We start from the raw sequence: 20,921 nt of genomic DNA on the forward strand, positions 1-20,921 counted from the left end.
AACGTTCATAACCATAGTTGAGGATAGAGAGGTAAATTGACGTGTAAATCGCGAGCCTTGTCCGAGGACTCCACTCCCACTTCACCACCATGGACGGAAACAACATCCGCAATACCGCAGATGCTCGTGCTCCCTTTTTCCATCCCTCATGAACAAAACCCTGAGGTACTTATACCAATGCTTATACTAAACTAATTATATTTAATGAATAAACATTTTTACCATTGGCATCAGGATGTGCTATTATTGGATAAAGATCAACAGCATGTCCCATCAAGTCTTACTCCTTAAAAATATATAACATTATATAGTAGTATAAAACACATATTTCAGTATATTATGGTCCTCTTGTATTTTCCTTGCCAGTTTTGCTATCTGGCTATGCGCAACTCTGCTTTTTCTCTTGTTGTCTGGGAATGCCGTCCTCTGGTGGGATTTTTCAGGTGCTGGGACTGCTGTTGGTTCCCCAGCCATCAGGAGAAGGATAGAATCTGGCTAGAGAAGGGTATTTTTGATGTAGTCATATATTCTGTTTATTATGTGCAAATAAAATCGGTGATTTTACCTTTGCTGAAAAGATTGTCTGTTCACATGCCTGGTTTCCAAGTCACAGTGGCATGGTGTATCTGGTGAGCATTGCAATGCCAAATCATTTAGAAATAAGAGTTAGCCAAGGAAATTGTTATTAACATAAGTGAAATAGTTGATCACTAAAGTTAATAATTAAAGTTCTACAGTAAGACCTTGAGTCAGGACTGATATGTTAGAAGACCTGGAATGAATGGGGTGAAAGCTTTGGCTAAACCATGCAAACTGCCTCACTGTTTTTAATGTGGTTAAAAAGAATGCTGGAAAGTAAATAAAAACAATTCCTACTATAATACAATCATTCTTGCCTACAGTTAAGCCCATTTCAATTCATTTCCACTGCTTTAATAACTTTGAATTAACCCCAGTGTTAAGGTCACAATACATTATTACAAGGCTTTTATAGCCAGCTTATTTTCTCATCATTTTGCTCCATGGGCTCACATTGTATTAAGTAGCTAATGCCATGAAAATTATTATATCGGAACTGTTTTTGTACCAATACATTTGCAAAACTTGACATTGTCATATTGTCATTATGCTGATGCATTTTATGTAAGTAAAAACATGATGGGGCATGCTGTTATAATCTATAATCTATAATCTATAATGGTGGTGTGCTAGTACCCCAAAATTGATTACATACAGTATAGAACAGCACATTGTGAAGAGTTTTATTCTTCTTGTATTAGAGCAATTTGTTAACCTTTATTTTTTAAATCATTTATTAAAGAATGAGGGTTTTTTTTTTTTTTTTTTTTTTTTAAACCAATTTATGGTTATGGTTACTGTTGTGGAATGCATGTGAAACAAGTTTATTCCTGTTAGCAATTATCAATAACAATTACAAATAATAGTTCCCTCACTAGCCTTTCCTTTATTTTCTTTCTCTTGGTGTGAATAAGACAAAGAAAATGAAGCTTGTCTTGTCTCAGTGAAGCTGCAAAGCTCTCTTCAACACTTTTCCATGGTGGAAATCATAAAGCTTTACTCTACTGTTACTGACCTGTACATTTGCTGCTACTGTACTTGTAAATATTTTTGTTTAATTTCTTGTCACTATTATACACTTTACCTGGCTGCTACTGCAATATCTGCTATGTCCACATATGGTGTAAACTAATCTGCTGAATACTGTAATATATAACACATCATATGTTATGTTTATATTCACAGCATTTAAAAAAATTATATTGTTATTCTTTTTGCACTACCGCGTACATCGGGCACTTCTACACTACAACTATGTACTGGTTGGCGATATACTGTCACTTACTGTGCCCATTGTCCTGTTTTAGTAGTTACTGTACTGTCTTGTGTTGTTTGCACATGTTTGCACGTGCACTTTATGTAGACTGTATAGGTCTTTATTGAGCTCTGTGTTGTCTCATGTGGTTAATGTGTTGTTTAATGTAGCACCATGGTCCTGGAGGAACGTTGTACCAGCTGTATATGGTTGAAATGACAGTAAAAGCCATTGACTTGACTTGGAGACTCCTTCCAATAATGCTAAGTAAACATCTCACAGAAAGCTTTTATCACAATTACACATGGTTTTTAATATGCTTATGCGGAGCTTCCACCATAACAGCCCCTGGTAAATTGTTACTACAAAAGAAATAATGTATTCGAAGCAGTGCATAAACTGCCTATAAACCTGTTATTTGTCTTGCAGCCAGTACTACAGTCAGAGCTGCTGTTAAAGAAAATTAATCAAAACGTTGAGCTATATGACTTGAGAATACTGTGGTCGTCATTATGAATGTATACTCTAAAAAACTGTTGAAATAACTCATATGTCATACTTATGAGTATGGTTAGCCATCTAATATTCACTTAGTAGTTTTGTCTTAATATTTACAATGGCACTTGATTTGTAAGGTGACGTGTATACAATATCATGTTAGCACTGAAGTGTCAGTAAGCTACTCTGAGGGTAGGAGCAGAACCAATTCTGACTTACCCCTAACATGTAAACAAGGAAGAAAAAGTTAGCACCCGAACCGGAATTTTTGTGAGAGCCGAAAACAAAGGATTTTCACTCAGCCGTAATAAGTTAAGCCAACAAATTAAGCCCTTGAATATATGGAATGAATCAGCAAGTCATGGCAGAGCAAGAATAAACATGACTGGGAGAACCCGCTGTATGGTGTAATTTATTTCAAGCTGAATGGTCCATTCAAATAGATCAGCAATATGATTTCTGATTTATTGTATTCTATCTGTTGCTCTCTCTCCTCTCTCTCTCACACACTCTGTAGGAGTCAGACAAGTTTAGCTGTATTACTGGATCACGTGTGCAGGATCTGAGGAGAAAGAAAAAGGAGAGAGGTATGACCAACATTTCCTGTAGCAGCAATCTTGCTAGCTCATTCTTCCTCAGCCAATAACTGCTCAGCAAGCAGAGATTGAGACATACACACGCCCATTGTTAAGCCACAGCGTGTGAGTGAGAGAGAAGAAGTGAGGAAGAAGAAAAGAGTTGCAGAACAATTCCAGAATCTTCCAATTTGATCAGGAAATGAAAGAGAAAAACTGCACTTATTATCAAAACAGATAATCACCATATGTAGGAGAATAGGAGACACAAAAAAAGGGGAAGCAACTAAAAGTAAGGGAAAGTCAGCAGAGTGTGGGTGTGTGAGAGAGAGAGGCAGGTAAGTAATAGAGCAGGAGTGGAGGATGGATGGCTGGTTGAACGAGGTGCAGCGTCGGCCCGTCCTCTATGTATTCTGCAGTTCACTGGCCTTCAGGCTGCTCCAAACACTGCTGAAGTTTCTGCCCAGACCCCACATTGTTAGTCGTGATCCATGGAAGAGCTATAAATGGAAGAATCTCTCTGTGTCACTCGTCCACTCGCTCCTGACGGGCACCTGGGCCATTTTCTGGTGAGTGATGTTCTACTAAATACAATATTTATGTAATGTCCTTTTGGACAAAAGTCATAATGAATTAAACTACAATCAAGGGTCTAACATGGTAAATGCAAAATACAATGTATCCAAAGTATACAATGTGTCAATGTATAATTACTGGTGTGTGTTGTGTACAAAGTTGAAAATTCCATAAAATACAGGAACTAGAAAAACATGTCAGACAGGCAGTGGGTGGGAATGTTTCATAAGAATGAGTGAGAAACAGGAGCAGTTGAGTGTTTTCCCAGGTAGCACAGCAACTGTTTAAACACAACACTGTCCAAAATGGGGATATTTGCATGCACCATTTGAAGCACCTTTTTAAAATATTGGATTGAACTCAAACTTTAACAGAAGGTAAAAGTCTGAAATTAGTAATTAAAAAAAAAGCATGCATCCTAAATGAGATGTACAAGCTTAAGCTCAACTTCAGTAACCATAACAAAGTACTTTGGTGCTTTAAGTTATTCAAATAAAATAAAATTCAAATAAAATGCCAAATTCTTTTTGTTGTGAGAACTGTAAACCAACTGTGAACTAATGTTTTATAGCACAAGCTTTGGCAATACAAATGTGAAACTATTTGTCATTTCAAAGTCAAGCAGCTTGAAGAGACTTGACTATGTCAAGTCAACAGACAGTGATTTTGTCAGGCTTATAGAACAGTCTCTCCTGGATTTTGTGATCGCAGAAGTGAACGCAAAATCAAGCAAACTTGACCAGATTTTCTGCAGATTTGGGCCAAAAGTCATCATGTGACATCATCACAACAAACAAGCAGTCAAAACCCTCTTCAATTCACATGTGTCCAACATGAGTACAGCTAAAAGGTCTCATTTACCAACAAACATCACTGCGAAAGATTTCGTGGACTTGCAGTTTTGCCAATTCAAGTCATTTTCCTCAAAAAGCACAAAAAAACTTTGCAAATTGCATCTCAAATTTTGAAAAAAGACACAGCAAAATCAAGTATTTTTGGCCGGAACAATCACAAAAAAAACCTCAGCGAAATCCTGTACAGACTGATAGAATGTCTTCATATGCTGTAGTGTTACAATTTCCCTTCAATAGAACTAAGGAGCCCAAACATCTTCCAGCATGACGATGCCCCTGTGCAAAAAGCATGATAAAAAATCCCAACACAGTATTTTTGAAAGATGTTCAAAGGAGAGCAATGTGTTTCGTTACTCACTGAAGAGCCTTTGTATCATTTCTCATCAGTGATTGTTTGTGTCTTCTTGTTGGTGTGCTCAGTGTTTTTCAGTATCCAGTGATGGTATATGAGTTATACTCGTCCTTCACTCCTGTCTCATATCTGCTTGTCGTCGTCTCAACAGGTCAGTCATCATGTTTTTCTCTAATACGTTGTACACTATGTTACACATACAATTCCAAACCATGCACAGACTACACGAAAACATAATGTCTCCAGTACCTAGTGGCAAAAGCATTAAATAAAACCCTGCTGGCTGTCACACAATGCTGTGTGTTTTTTATGTGACTACAAAACCATTTCTCACAATACGACTTCTCAAAATTAAAGTCCAAAGCGTGGACTGTAGTGCTAGACAATTGTCCCAGATTTTGAATAAGTATTTGTCTTTCTTCCTGTCCTAAACTTGAGAAGGTTTTGTCCTTCAAAAAAACATCACATCTTGAAAATCCAGTTTGGTGGGATGAATTTTGCTGATACAAGACTATGATAAATGTGTTTTATTTTAGCTTCCTTCGAGGTAACCTGTTTAATTAAACTCCATCCTGTCTGGGTGAGCTAAACAGTGTCTTATTAAATTCACTCAGGTGTGCTTTAGAATTTAACAAACCAAACCTGTGTTTGTCCAATCCATGTCAGACAAGATAGCTCATGAAAATATCTACAATGTTTTGGAATTTAGCTTTTTTTTTGGATTGGGAAGTGGGATTAAACATGGGATTATGAGTTAGATGTGCAACAATACACAGGTATTATAAAGAATACTTGATTGTTAACTGAAAAAGTTGGCCATAAATACAATAGGAATGGGTGTTTACAAAAGAGCTGAAACCATTAAATGGTCAGGTTAATAAGTATGGAAAACATTATAAATCCACTGTTCAAAACTAAATAGGATTACCTGTGGTAGTTTGACAGGAGGCCTCTCTGTTTGGTGTAACTGCCAAATTCATTCATCTTCAGTAACCATTTTATTTCGATCATGGGGAATCCGGAGCCTTTCCCAGGAACCCTTGGAGCTAGGTGGGAAGACACCCTGGATGGGATGCCAGTCCATCACAGGGTACCTTGCATACACATGTTTTTGGGAGGTGGAAGGAAACCTTGAGGAACATCATGCAGTCAAACTCCATACAGACAGTTCACCAAGTTCAGGATCAAACAGGAAACCCTGGAGCTGTGAGACTACCTGCTGCACCACATTATTGTCTTACCGCAAGCAATGCAAGGCAATTACTTAAACTTCTGAGTCTCCTGAGGTCATTTTACAGTGCAGAGAGAGAAAATATCTAACAGACATCAGTCCTTACTATTTCTCTATTCCATTTTCCAATTCCCAAGTACAAGTAATAAAAGAACTGTAAGTCACTGATCATTTTCCCTTGCTTAATGTGAACCTATAACCAATTTGATGTACCCCGGGGTGTCCCAAAAGTGTCCTCAGGGTGTCCTCTATATGATTGCCATTTCTTCGTAAACAGACACAGAGTCGTCTCTCCCAACTTTGGCTCCCAGTTTGGCAACAGTTTTGTGTGTGACGTGCTTGCAATGTTTCCTGTTAAAGTCCATTGCAACCTTGCGATTGCTTCCTGATCGAGGCATGACAATGATTTCAGTGTTCTTCTTTTGTCAAAGGCGTTCGTAAAGGCGATCTGAAAAATATAGATAATATAAAAGACATTTTGGTAATGTGTTAATTTCCCCTATGTATGGAGACTTTTGGGACACACTGTATTTGGATGATAATGCTTGAGGTTTGAACTGGAAACCTCTCTCACATAATATCAAAAGATAATTCATTAAACTAAGATAAAAAGTCAGATCTTATCTGAAAGTTGTCGCTACTAGTTATTATCCAGTCCCATCCAGCGTGTATTCCCACCTCATGCCCAGTGTTGCGGGGATAGCTCCATTATCTACTGCAACCCTGACCAGAATAAAAGTTATTGATGAAGGAATGTATAAAATGATCATCAACCCAACCTATAATTGCAGTTTGAAAATTCTTCCCTTTGCACTCAAAACTCTGAACTTTTTTTCTTTTTTTGTCAGGGTATTTCATCCAGGATGCTGTAGACATCATCGTTAGTGGGTATGCACGAGAATCATGGGAGTTTCTGCTTCATCATGGGATGGTAAACCAATTGCTTCGGATACAGTATAATCTTCCTGTTCAAAAGTGTGGACACAACTATATTGAATATATTTTTCATTGTCTTAAAGACATTTTGATGAAGACATGCCCTACATGACCAAAAGTATGTGCACACCTGACCATCACACCCATATGTGCTTTTTGAACATCCTATTCCAGATGTAGTCCCCTTTGCCTTTATAATAACCTCCACTCTTCCACTGGATTTTTGAGCATGGCTGTGGGAATTTGCTCATTCATCAGGGGACATCAGGCAGTGATGTCAAGTGAGAAGAGTATTTGTGCAGTCAACGTTCCAGTTCATCCCAAAGGTGTTCAATAGACTTGAGTTCAGGACTCTGTACAGGCCTCTTGAGTTCTTCCACTTCAACCTTGGCAAACCATGTCTTCATGGACCTCGTTTTGGGCATTGTCATGCTGGAGCATGTTTGGGCCCCTTTTGTTCCAGTGAAGGAAAATTGTAATACTACAGTATACAAAGACATCCTATACAATTGAGTGCTTCATAATTTGTGGCAATAGTTTGAGAAAGAACCACATCTGTGTGTGATGGTCCACATACTTTGGTCATATAGTGTACTTCACATTTCTCTAAATCTTCGCATTGCAGGTGATATGGACTTTCCTGTATGCTGTTCTCACGAGTCACTATGTGGCCGGCGCTGTGGTGGCTCTGTTTGTCGAAGTGAACAGTGTATTTCTGCATTCACGGCTCATGTTCAAAATGGCAGAAGTGGCCAAAGACTCGCACCTCTACACCATTAACAAATTTCTCAATGTCTCAACGTACATCAGCTTTCGTCTGGGGGCGCAGTTCTACCTGACGTGGTATATACTGGTTAACTACTCTTGGTTGGATCATGCTGGGTATTTCCTGGCATCTATGATGCTCATGAACATCATGATCCTTGTTTATTTCTACCGTCTACTGCGAGCAGATTTCTTCTCAAAGCGCAGCCAATCAAACGGCATCCGCAAATTTGCCCAGGACTAAAATGCCAGAGGGGAATATTCAGAATACTGAACATCAGTCTCAAGTCACAAAGCGAACCTCTGCATTTCACACTGGAGTCTAGTTTAAGGTTTTCAGTTCACATTGCTGACTGATATACAACACTCAACTGCAAACTGTAGCACTTTTTCCCTTGCAGACAAATCACAAACGCCACATGTGAATTTGACACTTTTTACACATTGTTTATTTAAATGTGGACTTTTCACATGTAGAGGATGCGTTTTTATTTTTATCATCTTAATCCTGAGTTTGATCTTGAACTGTTTGGTGACTGTTTGGAGTTGTTCTCCACATGCTTGTATGCACAAACGTGCTGGTATGTGTATTGGCTATGCTAAATTGCTGCTAGGTGTTACATGTATGCATGGTGCCCTGCTGCGGATAAGCATCCCACCCAGGGTGAATTCCCGGCTCATGCCCAGTGAAGTCCCTGACTACATGAAAACACATGAAATGTGATTTGTCTTTAAGGGATAAACACTTTATCAATGTAGGTCCATTAGCTGCAACTGAAAAATCCAGGAAAAGTGTTCTGCAAATTCTGCAATCCCTCATAAAAATATTGATCTATTTTGGGTGGAAAAAAGAAAGTGTGAAATTAATTTGATCTCTAATCAGCTTTGTCAAGCATCTAAAAATATTTGAAGTCAAGCTATTCAAAATTCATTCAGTTTGAATCACATATTTAAAGTGTTTTAAATCTCAAGTCTTCATAACAGCAGATATCCAGTCTGAGACCTGAGAGATAAAAACGGTTCTGACACTGAGCAGAGAACACATTTTAACTATCTGCTGCCCTCCAGGGCAGCAATTAGTGTGATGACACCGCAATAGTGAACCCTCAGAAAAATAAACACCATGTTCATGTGCAAGATATAGATATATAAAAACCTACAAACATCTTCAATTAAATGTAATGTAATGCAATGTGGCCATTAGAGTTAAGGTGCATTGAATATTGAACAATTAAACATTTTATTCTAGGTATTTAGATTTTTGTAGGGTATTATTGTTCATTTAAAAAGTATGTGTGTATAAAGGAGGATGCTTTAATGACTTCTAAATAAAAATAAAATCATTATTGCTCTTTCCTAACCTGCACAAACATCACACACTTGAAGCACTAACTTCCATTTTATATCCATACAGATGTGCTAATTTTATATATTTGAAATAATTACCTTTATCATAGATTTTTTTCTAGCTATTACAGTAACACCTCCCTTTAGTGTAGCCACATGCACTTTTCTAGTTTGCTCAAAATCAGTGTGTTAAAGAACATTTGGTCTTACATCACTTTCTGGATGTTTATTTCAGTCAGTTACCTACCCAAACACTTTATGCCCAAGGAATCCAGAGACAAGAAGCGTTCACTATGGCAACACAGTGCATGTTGAAAATTGTTGTTTTTTTTTTTTTTTTAAGTGTAACATTACACTGATCACTGCTGTTGGTTTTGTCACTGTTCAAAAACGTCCTGTGAATTCTTAAACACGATACACAATACCACCTTTATGTAACAACCACCCTGTGCAGTGTTATGATCAGTTTTTTGACTATGCATTTTATATTAGTGTTAGTCTTAGTTTCATTTAAAGTTATACAAATAGCATAAGTTGTAAATTTAGCCCAATCTTTGCTTTTTTTTTGGGGGGGGGGGGGGGGGGGGGGGGAGCACTAACCTCAGATGTGTGATTAAAGGGATAAACTGTGCTCTCAAAATATATCCATGTAAATAGGCACTGCGCCTTTGCATGCCGTTTTTTTTATATCACTCCAGATCCTCCAATGTAAGAACATTTTAAAACACACATTCAATTAATACACACCAGGAGTAAATAAATACATAAAACACTGTTTTTACAAGCATTTATTCTTCTGTACACATCACCAAGAGCAGTTTAGATGATGCCAATCTGTAAGAAGAAAAAAATAATTACACATGAACATTGATGAAATTGCAGTGTACAGGAAAATGTGAACAGTCTGGAGCATCAGTGGTTCCTTTGAATGCATCAAAATTCATTCAGTCAGACATGATGACATCATGTGCTCAAGTCATTAAAACTCCTAGCATAAGGTGGCTCGTCTCCTGTTCTGCTCAGAGCTCAAACACGACAGTCCGCACCAGCGCAAGACTCGAATTCTTCCACTAAAATACGTCTAACGTTAAAGGGTAAATCCCTCCAGGAATTACCTTAACCTTGCATTTCCCAGGGACCAGGAATTATTACACATTTAGGCAATATAAATAAGAAAAGTATGAGTGCAAGTACTAGGTCTGTGTGAATGGTGAGAATTTAATAGGTTTATCAAAAAATCAACCAATTAATAGATATGCATATTTCAAATATAATTTTATAGTTATTACACATTTCTTATTTAGCATTTAAGCACCTCTTTCATGCACTGCATACGCCATTAAGAGGACAACACAGAGTGAATGATTATTCATCTGTGTACTATTAGTAACTTATTTTATGGAAATTCTTTCTTTTGGATTACTTCAGGTTATTTAGTATCCCCCATGTCTTGACAGTTTGGACCACTTACTTTGTTGGCAACATCCAGTGCATCGTAATCTGGTGCCAGACGAACGTATGCCTTCTTTTCACCGTCGGGCCTAAACAACACAAATACCATTAGAATATTTTACCAATCACAAATTGCCACAAATCCATAAACACAAGACTTCCTGTGGTTCAGTGGTTCCTTTGAGAACATCATAAATCAGAGTTATTCATTGGTTTACATCATTACACAGAAGGAGGCTGAAAAGTAGAAACCAAAATGGCTGAAGCTGCACCTGATGAGCGTGTTGACTTTGGCCACATCGATGTCGTACAGTTTCTTGACGGCGTGCTTGATCTGGTGCTTGTTGGCTTTGACGTCAACAATGAAGACCAGAGTGTTGTTGTCCTCGATCTTCTTCATGGCTGACTCGGTGGTCAGGGGGAACTTAATGATTGCATAATGGTCCAACCTGAACGTGTAGGAGGACATCAGAAACGAGACTGTTATAGACATGCTGCCAAGAATTAAACCAGCAAACACCACACTACGTAATAAAAGATATGAGGATGCATCAGTATTCAAAAAGCTGTAATCATAAAAGGTCATGCTTTGATCGCAATTCCCATCATTTGCATCCAAAATATGCAGAAAAGTCTCTGCGACCCTAAACACACAATAGGGGCCACAGGGAGAAACCAATCTGAGGGTTTTTCCCCCTGCGCCTATTTAAAAAAAAAAAACTTCTCATTCTGAGTTTAACAATTTTGAACCATTTTATTTGGAAAATCTGTACATGCTAACGAGCCAAAAACAAAAAAAAATAAAGTACATATTTTAAATAGAAGTGAAATGTATCTCACTGTAGTTATACTGTATGACAATTGTTAAAGAATTTTTTTTTACATTAAAAAACCACTAAGCAACACTACACAAAAAAATCATGCTGCGTAATTATACAACAGCAAACTGGTATTTTATCTTGTTTAACTCCATATATTTTAAATAATTCTTTTAATTTAATAAACACTTTTTAAAACTTGTTTCCATGTGCTAAAAAAAAGTTGAAAGTTGTTAGTATAATGCATTAAGTTATTGTATGTATATTTAAAGTTATGATGGTGTAAAAATCTGGCATAGTGAAGCATAAGTTAAATTCTGCTGCAACCTATTTATGAACCCGATTATCTGACTTGCTTTGTGTAGATTTAAATTAAGATGCGTTAACTAGAGTTTTTGCCGAGTAAGTCACGCTTTTCGAGAATGACCAGACAGGGGGTACTCCAGGACCAGGGTGGTGAACACATAGACCCTCAAAAGGGGGACTTTGCCCCCTTTTCGGTCAATAAACTCACTTGTTCCTGCGTGGTGCACTCTTCCTGGGGTACTTGGGCTGCCTCCTCAGACGCAGAGTCTTGGGTCTTCGGAAAGTAGGGCTGGTCCTGACCTTCTTCTTCCTGTGGCTGTGCACTCCCTTCAGCACAGCCTTCTTGGCCTTCAGAGCCTTCGACTTGGCCTCGGTCTTGACTGGGACAACTGTGGAAATAAGTATGGAAAGCCAACAGATTGAACACAAAGGTACAGTATTATACGGCAGAGACAAATCCATACAAAAATATATATTTAGTGAACACATGGCCAGATCTGAGGAGTGACCGTCCAAACGAACAAAATATCTAACGTTGTTCCCAAACTTTTTTTGAATTAGCACTGTTCCAAATGATGGATATTCTGTTGTAAGATGTCCAACGTCAAACTGTTAGGAGCTGTAACGTGTTACGAGAAAATAGCAATGATTTCACCCCCAATCACGATCTGAATTTAAACACTGATCTGGACAAGGTGTCGTATGAACCTAAGAAACACAGACCTGATAAAGCATAATTTTGTTCTCTATAATATAATCACTACAGCTCAGTGTCTTTACAGTCTTGGTGTTTTACAACAGAACAACCATCATTATTCCCTAACGTTTACCGACATGTCACTTGTACAAGTCTGGAAGAACTCTTTCCTATACAGCTAACGAGCACACAGCTTTGAGGACTTCAGCTCCTACAATAAGACAAAATTATTCAAATATTTAAGGCAGAAATCCACCAAATCGATCGTGCTTGGTAACACTTTTGAACGTTTATGTGTTGTGAACGCAACATTAGCCTTGACTCTCATTCACGTGCGATTACCTCAGAGTAGTAACCGGCTAACCAAAGTAATCGCAAGTGTTTAAGTATCTACTTGAATGTTAAATTCAAACAAAGTGCATGAAAGTGAACATACATTTCAGTACATTTTCATAATCACGGTCTACCATGATGGTACTATCTACCAAGAGCAAGACGTGACTAGAGCTAGCCATTTAGAGCCAGCTAAGCTAACGTGTGCCTCTGCACAGTGGACGTTTTACCCGTGCGACATTTCATGAGATTATAAACAGCATTACGGCTGTGTAAATGGCCCCAAACGGCCATATGTACAAACATAACGGCTTCCATAACCATCACGACAAATATCGAGATCAAAGTCTGTGGAATAATACTTGTTTTTAAGGAATAATTAATCAGAAATCGCGCACCTTCCTTCTTCGCCTTCGGGGCCATGTTGAGAAAGGAAGAACAGAGGGGTTTCCTGGTCTATTTTGCAGGGGTTCGGCAGTGTGCACTTATCGCGAGAAGATAGCGGTGCTTTATGGGTAATGTATTTAATTCTGTAGTACTAATTCTCGCCAGCAGAAGGCAGGGTTTGATGGTGAACGCTGAGCGCATTTTGTCTGAAACTGGTTAATGGTGCCGTTCAAGTTAGTTAAAATTAGTTTCTATAATATAATATTTAAAGGAATATCTTGACTTGTATGAGTCACTGCAAGAGAAGAGAGAATAACGGTGTCTTGTGGGGTGTTTGAAATTCATAAAACTCGAAGGAGGCTTATTATACTGCATATTTTCAGGTATGTATCATTTGTGCCTGTTTATTTGGTTTATTTGTAATAATCACAATTATTGAATGTAGAATCTGGTTATGTCTTTTGTGAATTTCGCCTGCCCCCCCCCCCCCCCCCCTTCTTATTAGGCTAGTAAAGGAAAAATAGTAAAGATTTAATAATTTTTCTGTAAATTCATGAATATACAAGTATTTAGTTCCTTAGTTTTGTTTATGGTGAGGTTAATGCTGTTTTAAAAAATAATGTGTTCATACTATAGGCCAGGAGTTACAGTAAAAAAAAGAAAACCTCTCAAAACCACTAAGGAAATATACATTTTTCTAACTGTTGAAAAAAATAATAATAGGCATATTGTTTAAATGTGTACAGTAAGATTTTGGGTGTGCAATAATATTTTGAGTTGAGAGTTGGCCTATTTTTAATTTCTGAACTTTTCATCCAAAGAAAGCCCTTTTTTAGTAAAAAAAAAATAAAAAATAATAATGAGAATAATAATTCATTAACATTTTACATTATTTATACATTGTTTATAGCACAATAACTTTGATAATGTTATGATGTTGACCACTGTAACAAAATTGCAGATCCCCTGGCTCTACTTCACAGTGAAGTATCACAGATCCTCAGAACCATGGCTTAGTCAAAGTATATAGAAAAACAACAACAACAACAACAATAATAATGATAATAATACTAGGGGGCATGGTGGCTAAGTGGTCAGCACATTTGTCTCACACCTCCATTCATTGTAGGCTGATTGGACAAATTGTCCATAGTGGGTGAAAGATTGTGCCCTGTGATAGGTTGGAACCCTGTCCAGGGCATCCCCTGCCTTGTGCCCTGAGTTCCCTGGGATAGGCTCCAGGCTCCCCCACAATCCTGTGTAGGATAAGCGTTATGGAAGATTGATGGAATGGATACTACTACTACTACTACTACTACTACTACTACTACTACTACTACTACAACTACTACTACTACTACTACTACTACTACTACTACTACTACTACTACAACTACTACTACTACTACTACTACTACTAATAATAATAATTCTTAAGAGTAGTCTGTTAAGCTGTAACATGAAATGAAGAGACCTGAAAAAAGTATTACACAATAATGTGGAATAAGTAAATAATTTGCACTTGACTTATTTTATATAATATATAATAAACTCCAGAATTGTTGGAACATTTCATGTAGATTAGAAAAAAAAAACATATTTCACATAAATAATGCATGCATTGAGTGAGGTCTTAAGCTTAAACATATGCATGTACAGTATAATTTTTTACTGAGCACTGAGTCTCTTCCTGTAATGTCTAACAATCTTGTTCCTTGGTCTAATTCTCCACGCAGAACATTTTAAACTTTTTAAAGTTCTTAAGATTGTGGATCTGGACTGTTCGCTTTATTTCACACTACAGATTTTCACTCAGCTTCAAATAGAGCTGTGGTCATTGCAAATTAGTGATTTTTTTTTGTCCCGCAACAATTTCTGTGTTGATCTGGAGGTATATTTTTAGTCATTCTGCTTCTAGATTAATGTTAACAAAAGTTCAATTCAATTCAATTCAATTTTATTTGTACAGCGCTTTTTACAATAGACATTGTCTCAAAGCAGCTTTACAGAAATATCAACATGGTATACAGATATTAAAGGTGTGAATTTATTCCAAAAGTAATCATATATTAATATTTAACTAATGCTTTGATACTGATGAATTAATCCATGCACTAAGCCTTAAAGCTTCAGGGAATAATGAAGCAAAATGAGTTATGATGTTAATATTTAGCTATTACCATTATTAATATTGGTCAGTTTATAAGTCAGCGGCTGTTCATGTGGATGCGTCATTATTTCCTGATGCCCAAAGTATTAATTCATCATTATGAAAGCATTGGTTAAGTATTTGTGAATGTTTAGTAAAGTGTTATAGGTGAGTAATTAGCCAGGTCTTAACCTCTAAACAGATGCAACCAGGTTTGGGTATAGCCCCAGAATATCAAACATTCACCACAATAGTTAGGCTTTTTTTTTTCTTTCATGTATGCAATTCTTTTTTGGTGTTCATGTAGCCACCCTTACCATCCTCCTCATTATATCTTCAACTGTTCTTAACTTTTCAAACTTTATATGGTCCTCATTGTGGTTATATTACGCCACTTTTCCAGTTCTTGAATCTGATTGGTCAGAAGATATTGATTCATTTTATATTAACAGCAGCTCTGACAGTAATTCTGGCTGCACAGCAAATCACAGATTTATATTAATGCACTCATTATAATGCAATCATTTCTATAGTGCTTACGAATTATTTATACGGTGAAATTTTCTGTAAGGAGATGTTTTTAGCACTTATGGAAGGAGTCTCCAGGGTCAGCACTTTCTAAGAATTAAAACTTTAAATCTTCAGGATAGATCACTTTGTGCTTTCCAGTGTCTCAGTTATATGACAAGCTGCATTTTATGTCTTATTAATGTCAATAGAGAAAAAAAAAAGAGGCTGATGATGGAATGGCTGTTTATAACTGTTATGATGTAAGAGATGATAGGAACTAACTTGTTTTTTGGACCTTCCATGTACCTATTAATGGATTAAAAAGTACAATGTGTCATTTTTTACTAAATACAGTATTGGCATTGGCAATGCTGCGGTGTAAGAGGAATAAAACACTTTGGGATGTGACTAATGGTGAAAAGGCAGCACTGGAGTTTCTGGAGAGTGGGAGTCATTTAAAAATTTGAATCATTATGTGCATTATGTTATTATGTAATCCTTATGTTGTTGTTGTTATTATTATTATTTTATTTTATTTTATTTTTAAACAAATCTCTTGAAGGCTAATTCTTACCTGATGTTTTACATGCATTTTGTTTGTGTGTCCCAAGCAGCCCAGGTATGAATTCTTTACCACCTATACGAGAAGACAGGATCATCCATGAGCTCCCACTGGTAATCTTCACTCTGTCTAACATTCCTTATGCGCACTCATTTGTGGAATATTATCACTGTACAAGCTTTGACGCTAAATATGCCACCTTGTTTTTTTGGCCCCTTATCATTTGCCCTTGATTAAGAAAGGAATTAAACACGGTGACATGCTGTTCTAGGAAATTAATCCACAGTAGGGCGGTGTGACATGGCCTGACACAAAGTGGAGCTACTGTTTATTTATTTATTTACACATTCTGAAGTGTTTTACTCTCTTTATGCCACAACAGTTTGCCATTTGCCAGCCATTACATTTTTGAATTTATTAATGAACGACACATTATAATTTTTAACCATTTATAGTTACATTTAATGTAGAACATCTATGGAATCACATCCACAAAGTGGAAAACTTAATGCCTGACACTGGCGACTCCTTCCATAAACGTTTTTTTTTTTTTACAGAAACCTTCACCATATCAAGGTTTAGACATTTATCTTTTTTAAATAACAACACATTTTTAAAAAACATGTTTACTATTAGGCTTAGATTTCACAGTGCTGTTTTATCAAATTAATTTAGAAAGAAAATGACATTTAATACAATAATATATTATACAGTACTGTGCAACTAGGCTGTCATTGGTTTGCTAACAAATAAATAAATAAATAAATAAATAAATAAAAATTTAATATTTAAAGGTTTAAGCTGAATTTAATACCCGATGATAATCAAATACCTACATTCCCTTTAAGAACTTCACTTTATTCTATTTAATTTATACAGGATAACCCTTTTCTGTTTCTAATTGGTCTGTTGTTTAGTATTTTAACAGAGATGCTGCAGTGCACACCAAAGCCGACTTCCACGTTACTGTTCAAAATGCAAGTCAGAGGTCAGACTCACTGAGGTAAGTCCCATTACAAACTCTCTTTCTGATCAAAATAGGGCTTTTCATTGGAAATACAGTGCCCCCCACTAATATCGGCACCCTCGGCAAATATGAGCAAAGAAGGCTGTGAAAATTTTTCTTTATTGTTTAATTTTTTGATCTTTTGTTCAAAAAATAAAACACATGGTGGAAATGGGCATTTTCAATGCTTGTGCTATATTTTTATACACACTTCCCATTTTGTGAAGCTCAACAACCTTTTGCCGCACATCACAGCTATGTTCCTTTGTCCATTGTTATGAATGACTAAGGGAATTTGGCCTACGTGTTACCTCATATTTATACCCCTGTGAAACAGGAAGTCATTATTGAACAATTTCCTGTTCCTAGTCAACCAAGTGTACTAAAAAATGTAAAATATCAATGTGAATATACTTCAAATATATTTTTCTCATATGAATTCATGGGGTGTCAGTAATTGTTGCACACCTATATTTAACCGAGATTTTCTTTTATAAACCTGTGTTGTATTTGCAATTGTTTAATATCCATGAGAGCAGAGTATTTTTGTGTATTCTTTGAACAAAAGATCAAAAGGTTAAACAATAAAGACAATTTTTCACAGACTTTTTTACTCATATTTACCAAGGGTGTCAATATTAGTGGAGGGCAGTGTACAGTATTCACGTAAAGTTTGAAAAATGCTGTCATTTTGTCAATAGATTCACCGTAGCCAAAGTCATAGTTGTAGGTGATGTCGCTGTGGGGAAAACAAGTTTGATCAACAGGTAAGCAGTGCAAAATATTCTTTAATTCTATATAATTCATAGAAATATAAAGGAGAGTAAAATAAATGAGAAGGCGATTTAAATCGTTAAATTAAAAAATGCTTTGATATATTTTGCAGACGTTAAGCTGGGAGGACTTGTGAAAATTGTGATGAAATTAACGTTTGAACGCCTTTTTGCTCTAAGGTTTTGCAGGGACACTTATGAGAAAGGCTACAAAGCCACCATCGGAGTGGACTTTGAGATGGAGAGGTTTGAAATCCTGGGAGTGCCTTTTAGTCTGCAGCTGTGAGTCATGAGTCACTGTGGAAAGAAATAGATACACAGAAATATATCAATATACAAAGCACACACATAAAACAACAGGGCTACTATTGTGTATTGAATGGTAACGTGTATCTCGGAAAATCCATCAGATATTGTTGCAGTTGAATTGCCTTGGCTACCTTCCTGCAAAAATTCTGTTGTGTTAGGAGCCAGCTAAACAAATGCAGCAGTTAATACTGTCAGTTTGCCTAAAGATGTCTAAAACCATGCTAGCTAAGGGTGTGCCTTAATCTGCCTCCTAGCTCCCTAGGCCGTGAATCAGTATATCGTGTACACGAGTTCGGGCACTGGTAAGAACCCTGGCTCATTACACATTGAAACACTGATGACTCAATTTCCAACAAGATTAATCCATACTCGCTTTGTAAAACATCACCACTGGCATTTATCACCAACAGGCAGGCCCGATATCTTTCTGACATTATATTTCATATAAATTTGTTAGCTTAATCACAAGCATTTCTGTCATGGTACTTCAAGCAGGTTTGTAGGCTAACTAGAGAATTTTTTAAAATCTTTGAAACTTAAAAGTCATTAGGCTCAAACAAACCATATGTAAAGTAAAAAAACCCCTCTGATGTAAGTAATCATCTGAGAGCTACAAGAACAATAACAGGCTACTTAGATTTGTATATTAAGTTGGCTGAGAGTTCGGCTGCCTTTTCTTTTGAGGCTGAGAGGCTTCAGAAAACATGACGTCATTTCCAGTAAGGGAACATAGTGAGCATTGATGCGCCCTGGTTTTTGTGGTGCACTGTAGGATTTTTTAGTGAGCGAACGGAAGGATTTTGCGATTGAGAGACAGCCCTTAAAATGGCCAACTCCCTGATCAGTGCCCTGACTACTGAACTAGGGAGCTGATTGAGACGCACCCTAAGTGTGATTTCCTTACACAGTGAGTGTCACGCTTTGATCAAGTTCTCGTATAGCTATGTGCTGTAGCGAAACAGACTAAGCCTAAATGTTAGAGAAACCTGATGATATATATCTGCAGTATGTTTATGCTCAAATACATTTCAACAATTTGACAGGTTGATAAATTGTTCTGGGTTGCGGAGTGTAAACCTCATTCTTTAGACTGTTAGGAATAATAAAATATGGAATAAATGAAATTGTAATGAAGACAATTTCCTATTTAGTTCTGTTATTATTCCTGGCACACCATGTGTATTAATGATATTATAAAACAAAACAATCATTTGAATCAAAAAACAATAGATGCAATACTATGTGATAAAATAATTTAAGAAATACATATTTTCAGTAATTCATGATGGTAAATGGTTTGTTTAATGATGTGTGGTCTGTGTAGGTGGGATACTGCAGGTCAAGAGAGGTTTAAATGTGTTGCTTCCACCTACTATAGAGGAGCACAAGGTAATAACAGATATAATGCTTGGTCTATTATGCACAATTACTTTTAGAACTAAAACATAGGTCAAATCTTTGTTTTTGTTTTTTTATGATCTTCAGCCATCATAGTGGTGTTTGACTTAAGCAACTACTATTCCCTTGACCATGCAAGGTAACATCAAACAATATCACACATTTTCCTACTAACTACATAGATGTAAGTATGTTTTTGTCTGTTGGATGTCACATGTTTTTACTTCAGGCAGTGGCTTGAAGATGCCATGATAGACAACGATCCTTCCAGTGTGTTGCTCTTCCTCGTAGGGACGAAGAAAGACCTGAGTGTGAGTTAATGATCTGATAATTCCTAAGAAATCATTCCAACATGCATGAACGATGCAGTGATAGTCTCTCTCTGTCTCTCTCTCTCTCTCTCTCTCTCTCTCCCTTTCTCTCTCCAGCCTCCAGATGTGTTGGCTCAAATGGAGCAAGAAGCCATCAGGTTATCAGAGGAGATAAGAGCCGAGTACTGGGCCGTGTCTGCTCTGTCAGGTAGGGCACGTCATTGCAGGACAATTTCTTGTGCTTGAAGTTCAAACGTCTGCTTCAGGCTATGATTTTTCCATTTCACAGAGATTCCTTTTGGGGTTTTTTTCTGTATAGGAGAGAGTGTGAGGGATTTCTTTCTCCGGGTTGCATCACTGACCTTTGAGGCACGTGTATTAGCTGAACTGGAGAGGAACAATAATAAACAAGTGGACGGTATTGTTAGTAAGTGTCCTTCTTTTAATCAAGCTTGCAGTCTGTAAGATGCAGTCAGTCTCTGGCCAGAAATTTAAAGCCCCAACCACACTATACAGTTGAAGCCAAAAGCTGACATACACTTAAGCTAAAGACATTCAGTCTCAATTTAATGAGACTCCACTCATTTTATGTTGCCATACATTTCCTGTGTTATGTCAATTAGGGTAACTATTTTATTTCCATAAGAGTTAAATTAAAAAAATAATAACTAAGAGACATTTATTTCATACACGTTGTTAATATGCTAGTAAACACTTGAGGTAGCCTTCCACAAGCTTCTCACAATATTTGGCTGGAATTTTTGCCCATTTCTCCTGACAGAACTCAGTCTAGTTTGTGGTCCTTCTTGCTCAGACAAACTTTTTTCAGTTCAGTCCATATATTGTCTATGGGATTCAGGACACGGTTTGTGTTGGCCACTCCAATACTTTCACTTTGTTTTTACCACTTTAAGCCATTTTGTTAAGCCAACTTTGAAGGTA

General features: G+C 36.9%; 3 protein-coding genes and 1 non-coding gene across 6 annotated transcripts in view; 2 read left to right on the forward strand and 2 right to left on the reverse strand.

The window, feature by feature from the left end:
- The first annotated feature begins 2,997 nt into the window (after positions 1-2,997).
- Positions 2,998-9,651, forward strand: tlcd1 (TLC domain containing 1). Its single transcript, XM_017492232.3, has 4 exons — positions 2,998-3,476; positions 4,758-4,840; positions 6,769-6,851; positions 7,482-9,651. The coding sequence occupies exons 1-4, from the start codon at positions 3,271-3,273 to the stop codon at positions 7,863-7,865; spliced, it is 756 nt and encodes a 251-aa protein (XP_017347721.1). The 5' UTR covers positions 2,998-3,270; the 3' UTR covers positions 7,866-9,651.
- An 89-nt stretch (positions 9,652-9,740) lies between these two features.
- On the reverse strand, positions 9,741-13,078 carry rpl23a (ribosomal protein L23a). Its single transcript, XM_017492235.3, has 5 exons — positions 12,973-13,078; positions 11,753-11,933; positions 10,693-10,869; positions 10,440-10,509; positions 9,741-9,802 (listed from the first exon to the last, which is right to left on the reverse strand). Exons 1-5 carry the CDS (start codon positions 12,995-12,997, stop codon positions 9,788-9,790), a joined length of 468 nt encoding a protein of 155 aa, XP_017347724.1. The 5' UTR covers positions 12,998-13,078; the 3' UTR covers positions 9,741-9,787.
- LOC124629189 (small nucleolar RNA Z17) lies at positions 10,966-11,036 on the reverse strand. The gene has a single exon (XR_006984099.1). It is a non-coding gene; the product is annotated as a small nucleolar RNA Z17 (small nucleolar RNA).
- A 60-nt stretch (positions 13,079-13,138) lies between the features above and the next one.
- The window catches only part of rab34b (RAB34, member RAS oncogene family b), a 9,561-nt gene continuing 1,778 nt past the window's right edge, over positions 13,139-20,921 (forward strand). Inside the window, exons 1-10 of one of the 3 annotated variants that reach the window (XM_053687798.1) lie at positions 13,139-13,344; positions 16,232-16,295; positions 17,100-17,185; positions 17,890-17,955; positions 18,142-18,243; positions 19,595-19,659; positions 19,756-19,807; positions 19,898-19,979; positions 20,097-20,187; positions 20,269-20,406. In XM_053687798.1, the coding sequence (XP_053543773.1) occupies positions 16,242-16,295; positions 17,100-17,185; positions 17,890-17,955; positions 18,142-18,243; positions 19,595-19,659; positions 19,756-19,807; positions 19,898-19,979; positions 20,097-20,187; positions 20,269-20,406 (736 nt within the window). In that variant the 5' untranslated portion in view covers positions 13,139-13,344; positions 16,232-16,241. The remainder of the gene's footprint in view (positions 13,345-16,231; positions 16,296-17,099; positions 17,186-17,889; positions 17,956-18,141; positions 18,244-19,594; positions 19,660-19,755; positions 19,808-19,897; positions 19,980-20,096; positions 20,188-20,268; positions 20,407-20,921) is intronic. The other 2 variants (XM_053687797.1, XM_017492231.3) reach the window with 2 other exon arrangements.

Source organism: Ictalurus punctatus, chromosome 18 (assembly GCF_001660625.3).
Source record: "Ictalurus punctatus breed USDA103 chromosome 18, Coco_2.0, whole genome shotgun sequence".
Classification (NCBI taxonomy): domain Eukaryota; kingdom Metazoa; phylum Chordata; class Actinopteri; order Siluriformes; family Ictaluridae; genus Ictalurus; species Ictalurus punctatus.

Excerpts from the sequence above, each read along its gene's own strand:
- tlcd1 (XM_017492232.3), top strand. The coding sequence starts at position 3,271 with ATGGATGGCTGGTTGAACGAGGTGCAGCGTCGGCCCGTCCTCTATGTA. Across the intron at positions 4,841-6,768 it reads GCTTGTCGTCGTCTCAACAG|GGTATTTCATCCAGGATGCT; the intron begins GTCAGTCATCAT and ends TTTTTTTGTCAG. Across the intron at positions 6,852-7,481 it reads TTCTGCTTCATCATGGGATG|GTGATATGGACTTTCCTGTA; the intron begins GTAAACCAATTG and ends TTCGCATTGCAG.
- rpl23a (XM_017492235.3), bottom strand. The coding sequence starts at position 12,997 with ATGGCCCCGAAGGCGAAGAAGGAAG. Across the intron at positions 11,934-12,972 it reads CCCGAAGGCGAAGAAGGAAG|TTGTCCCAGTCAAGACCGAG; the intron begins GTGCGCGATTTC and ends TTATTTCCACAG. Across the intron at positions 10,870-11,752 it reads AGTGCACCACGCAGGAACAA|GTTGGACCATTATGCAATCA; the intron begins GTGAGTTTATTG and ends CTACACGTTCAG.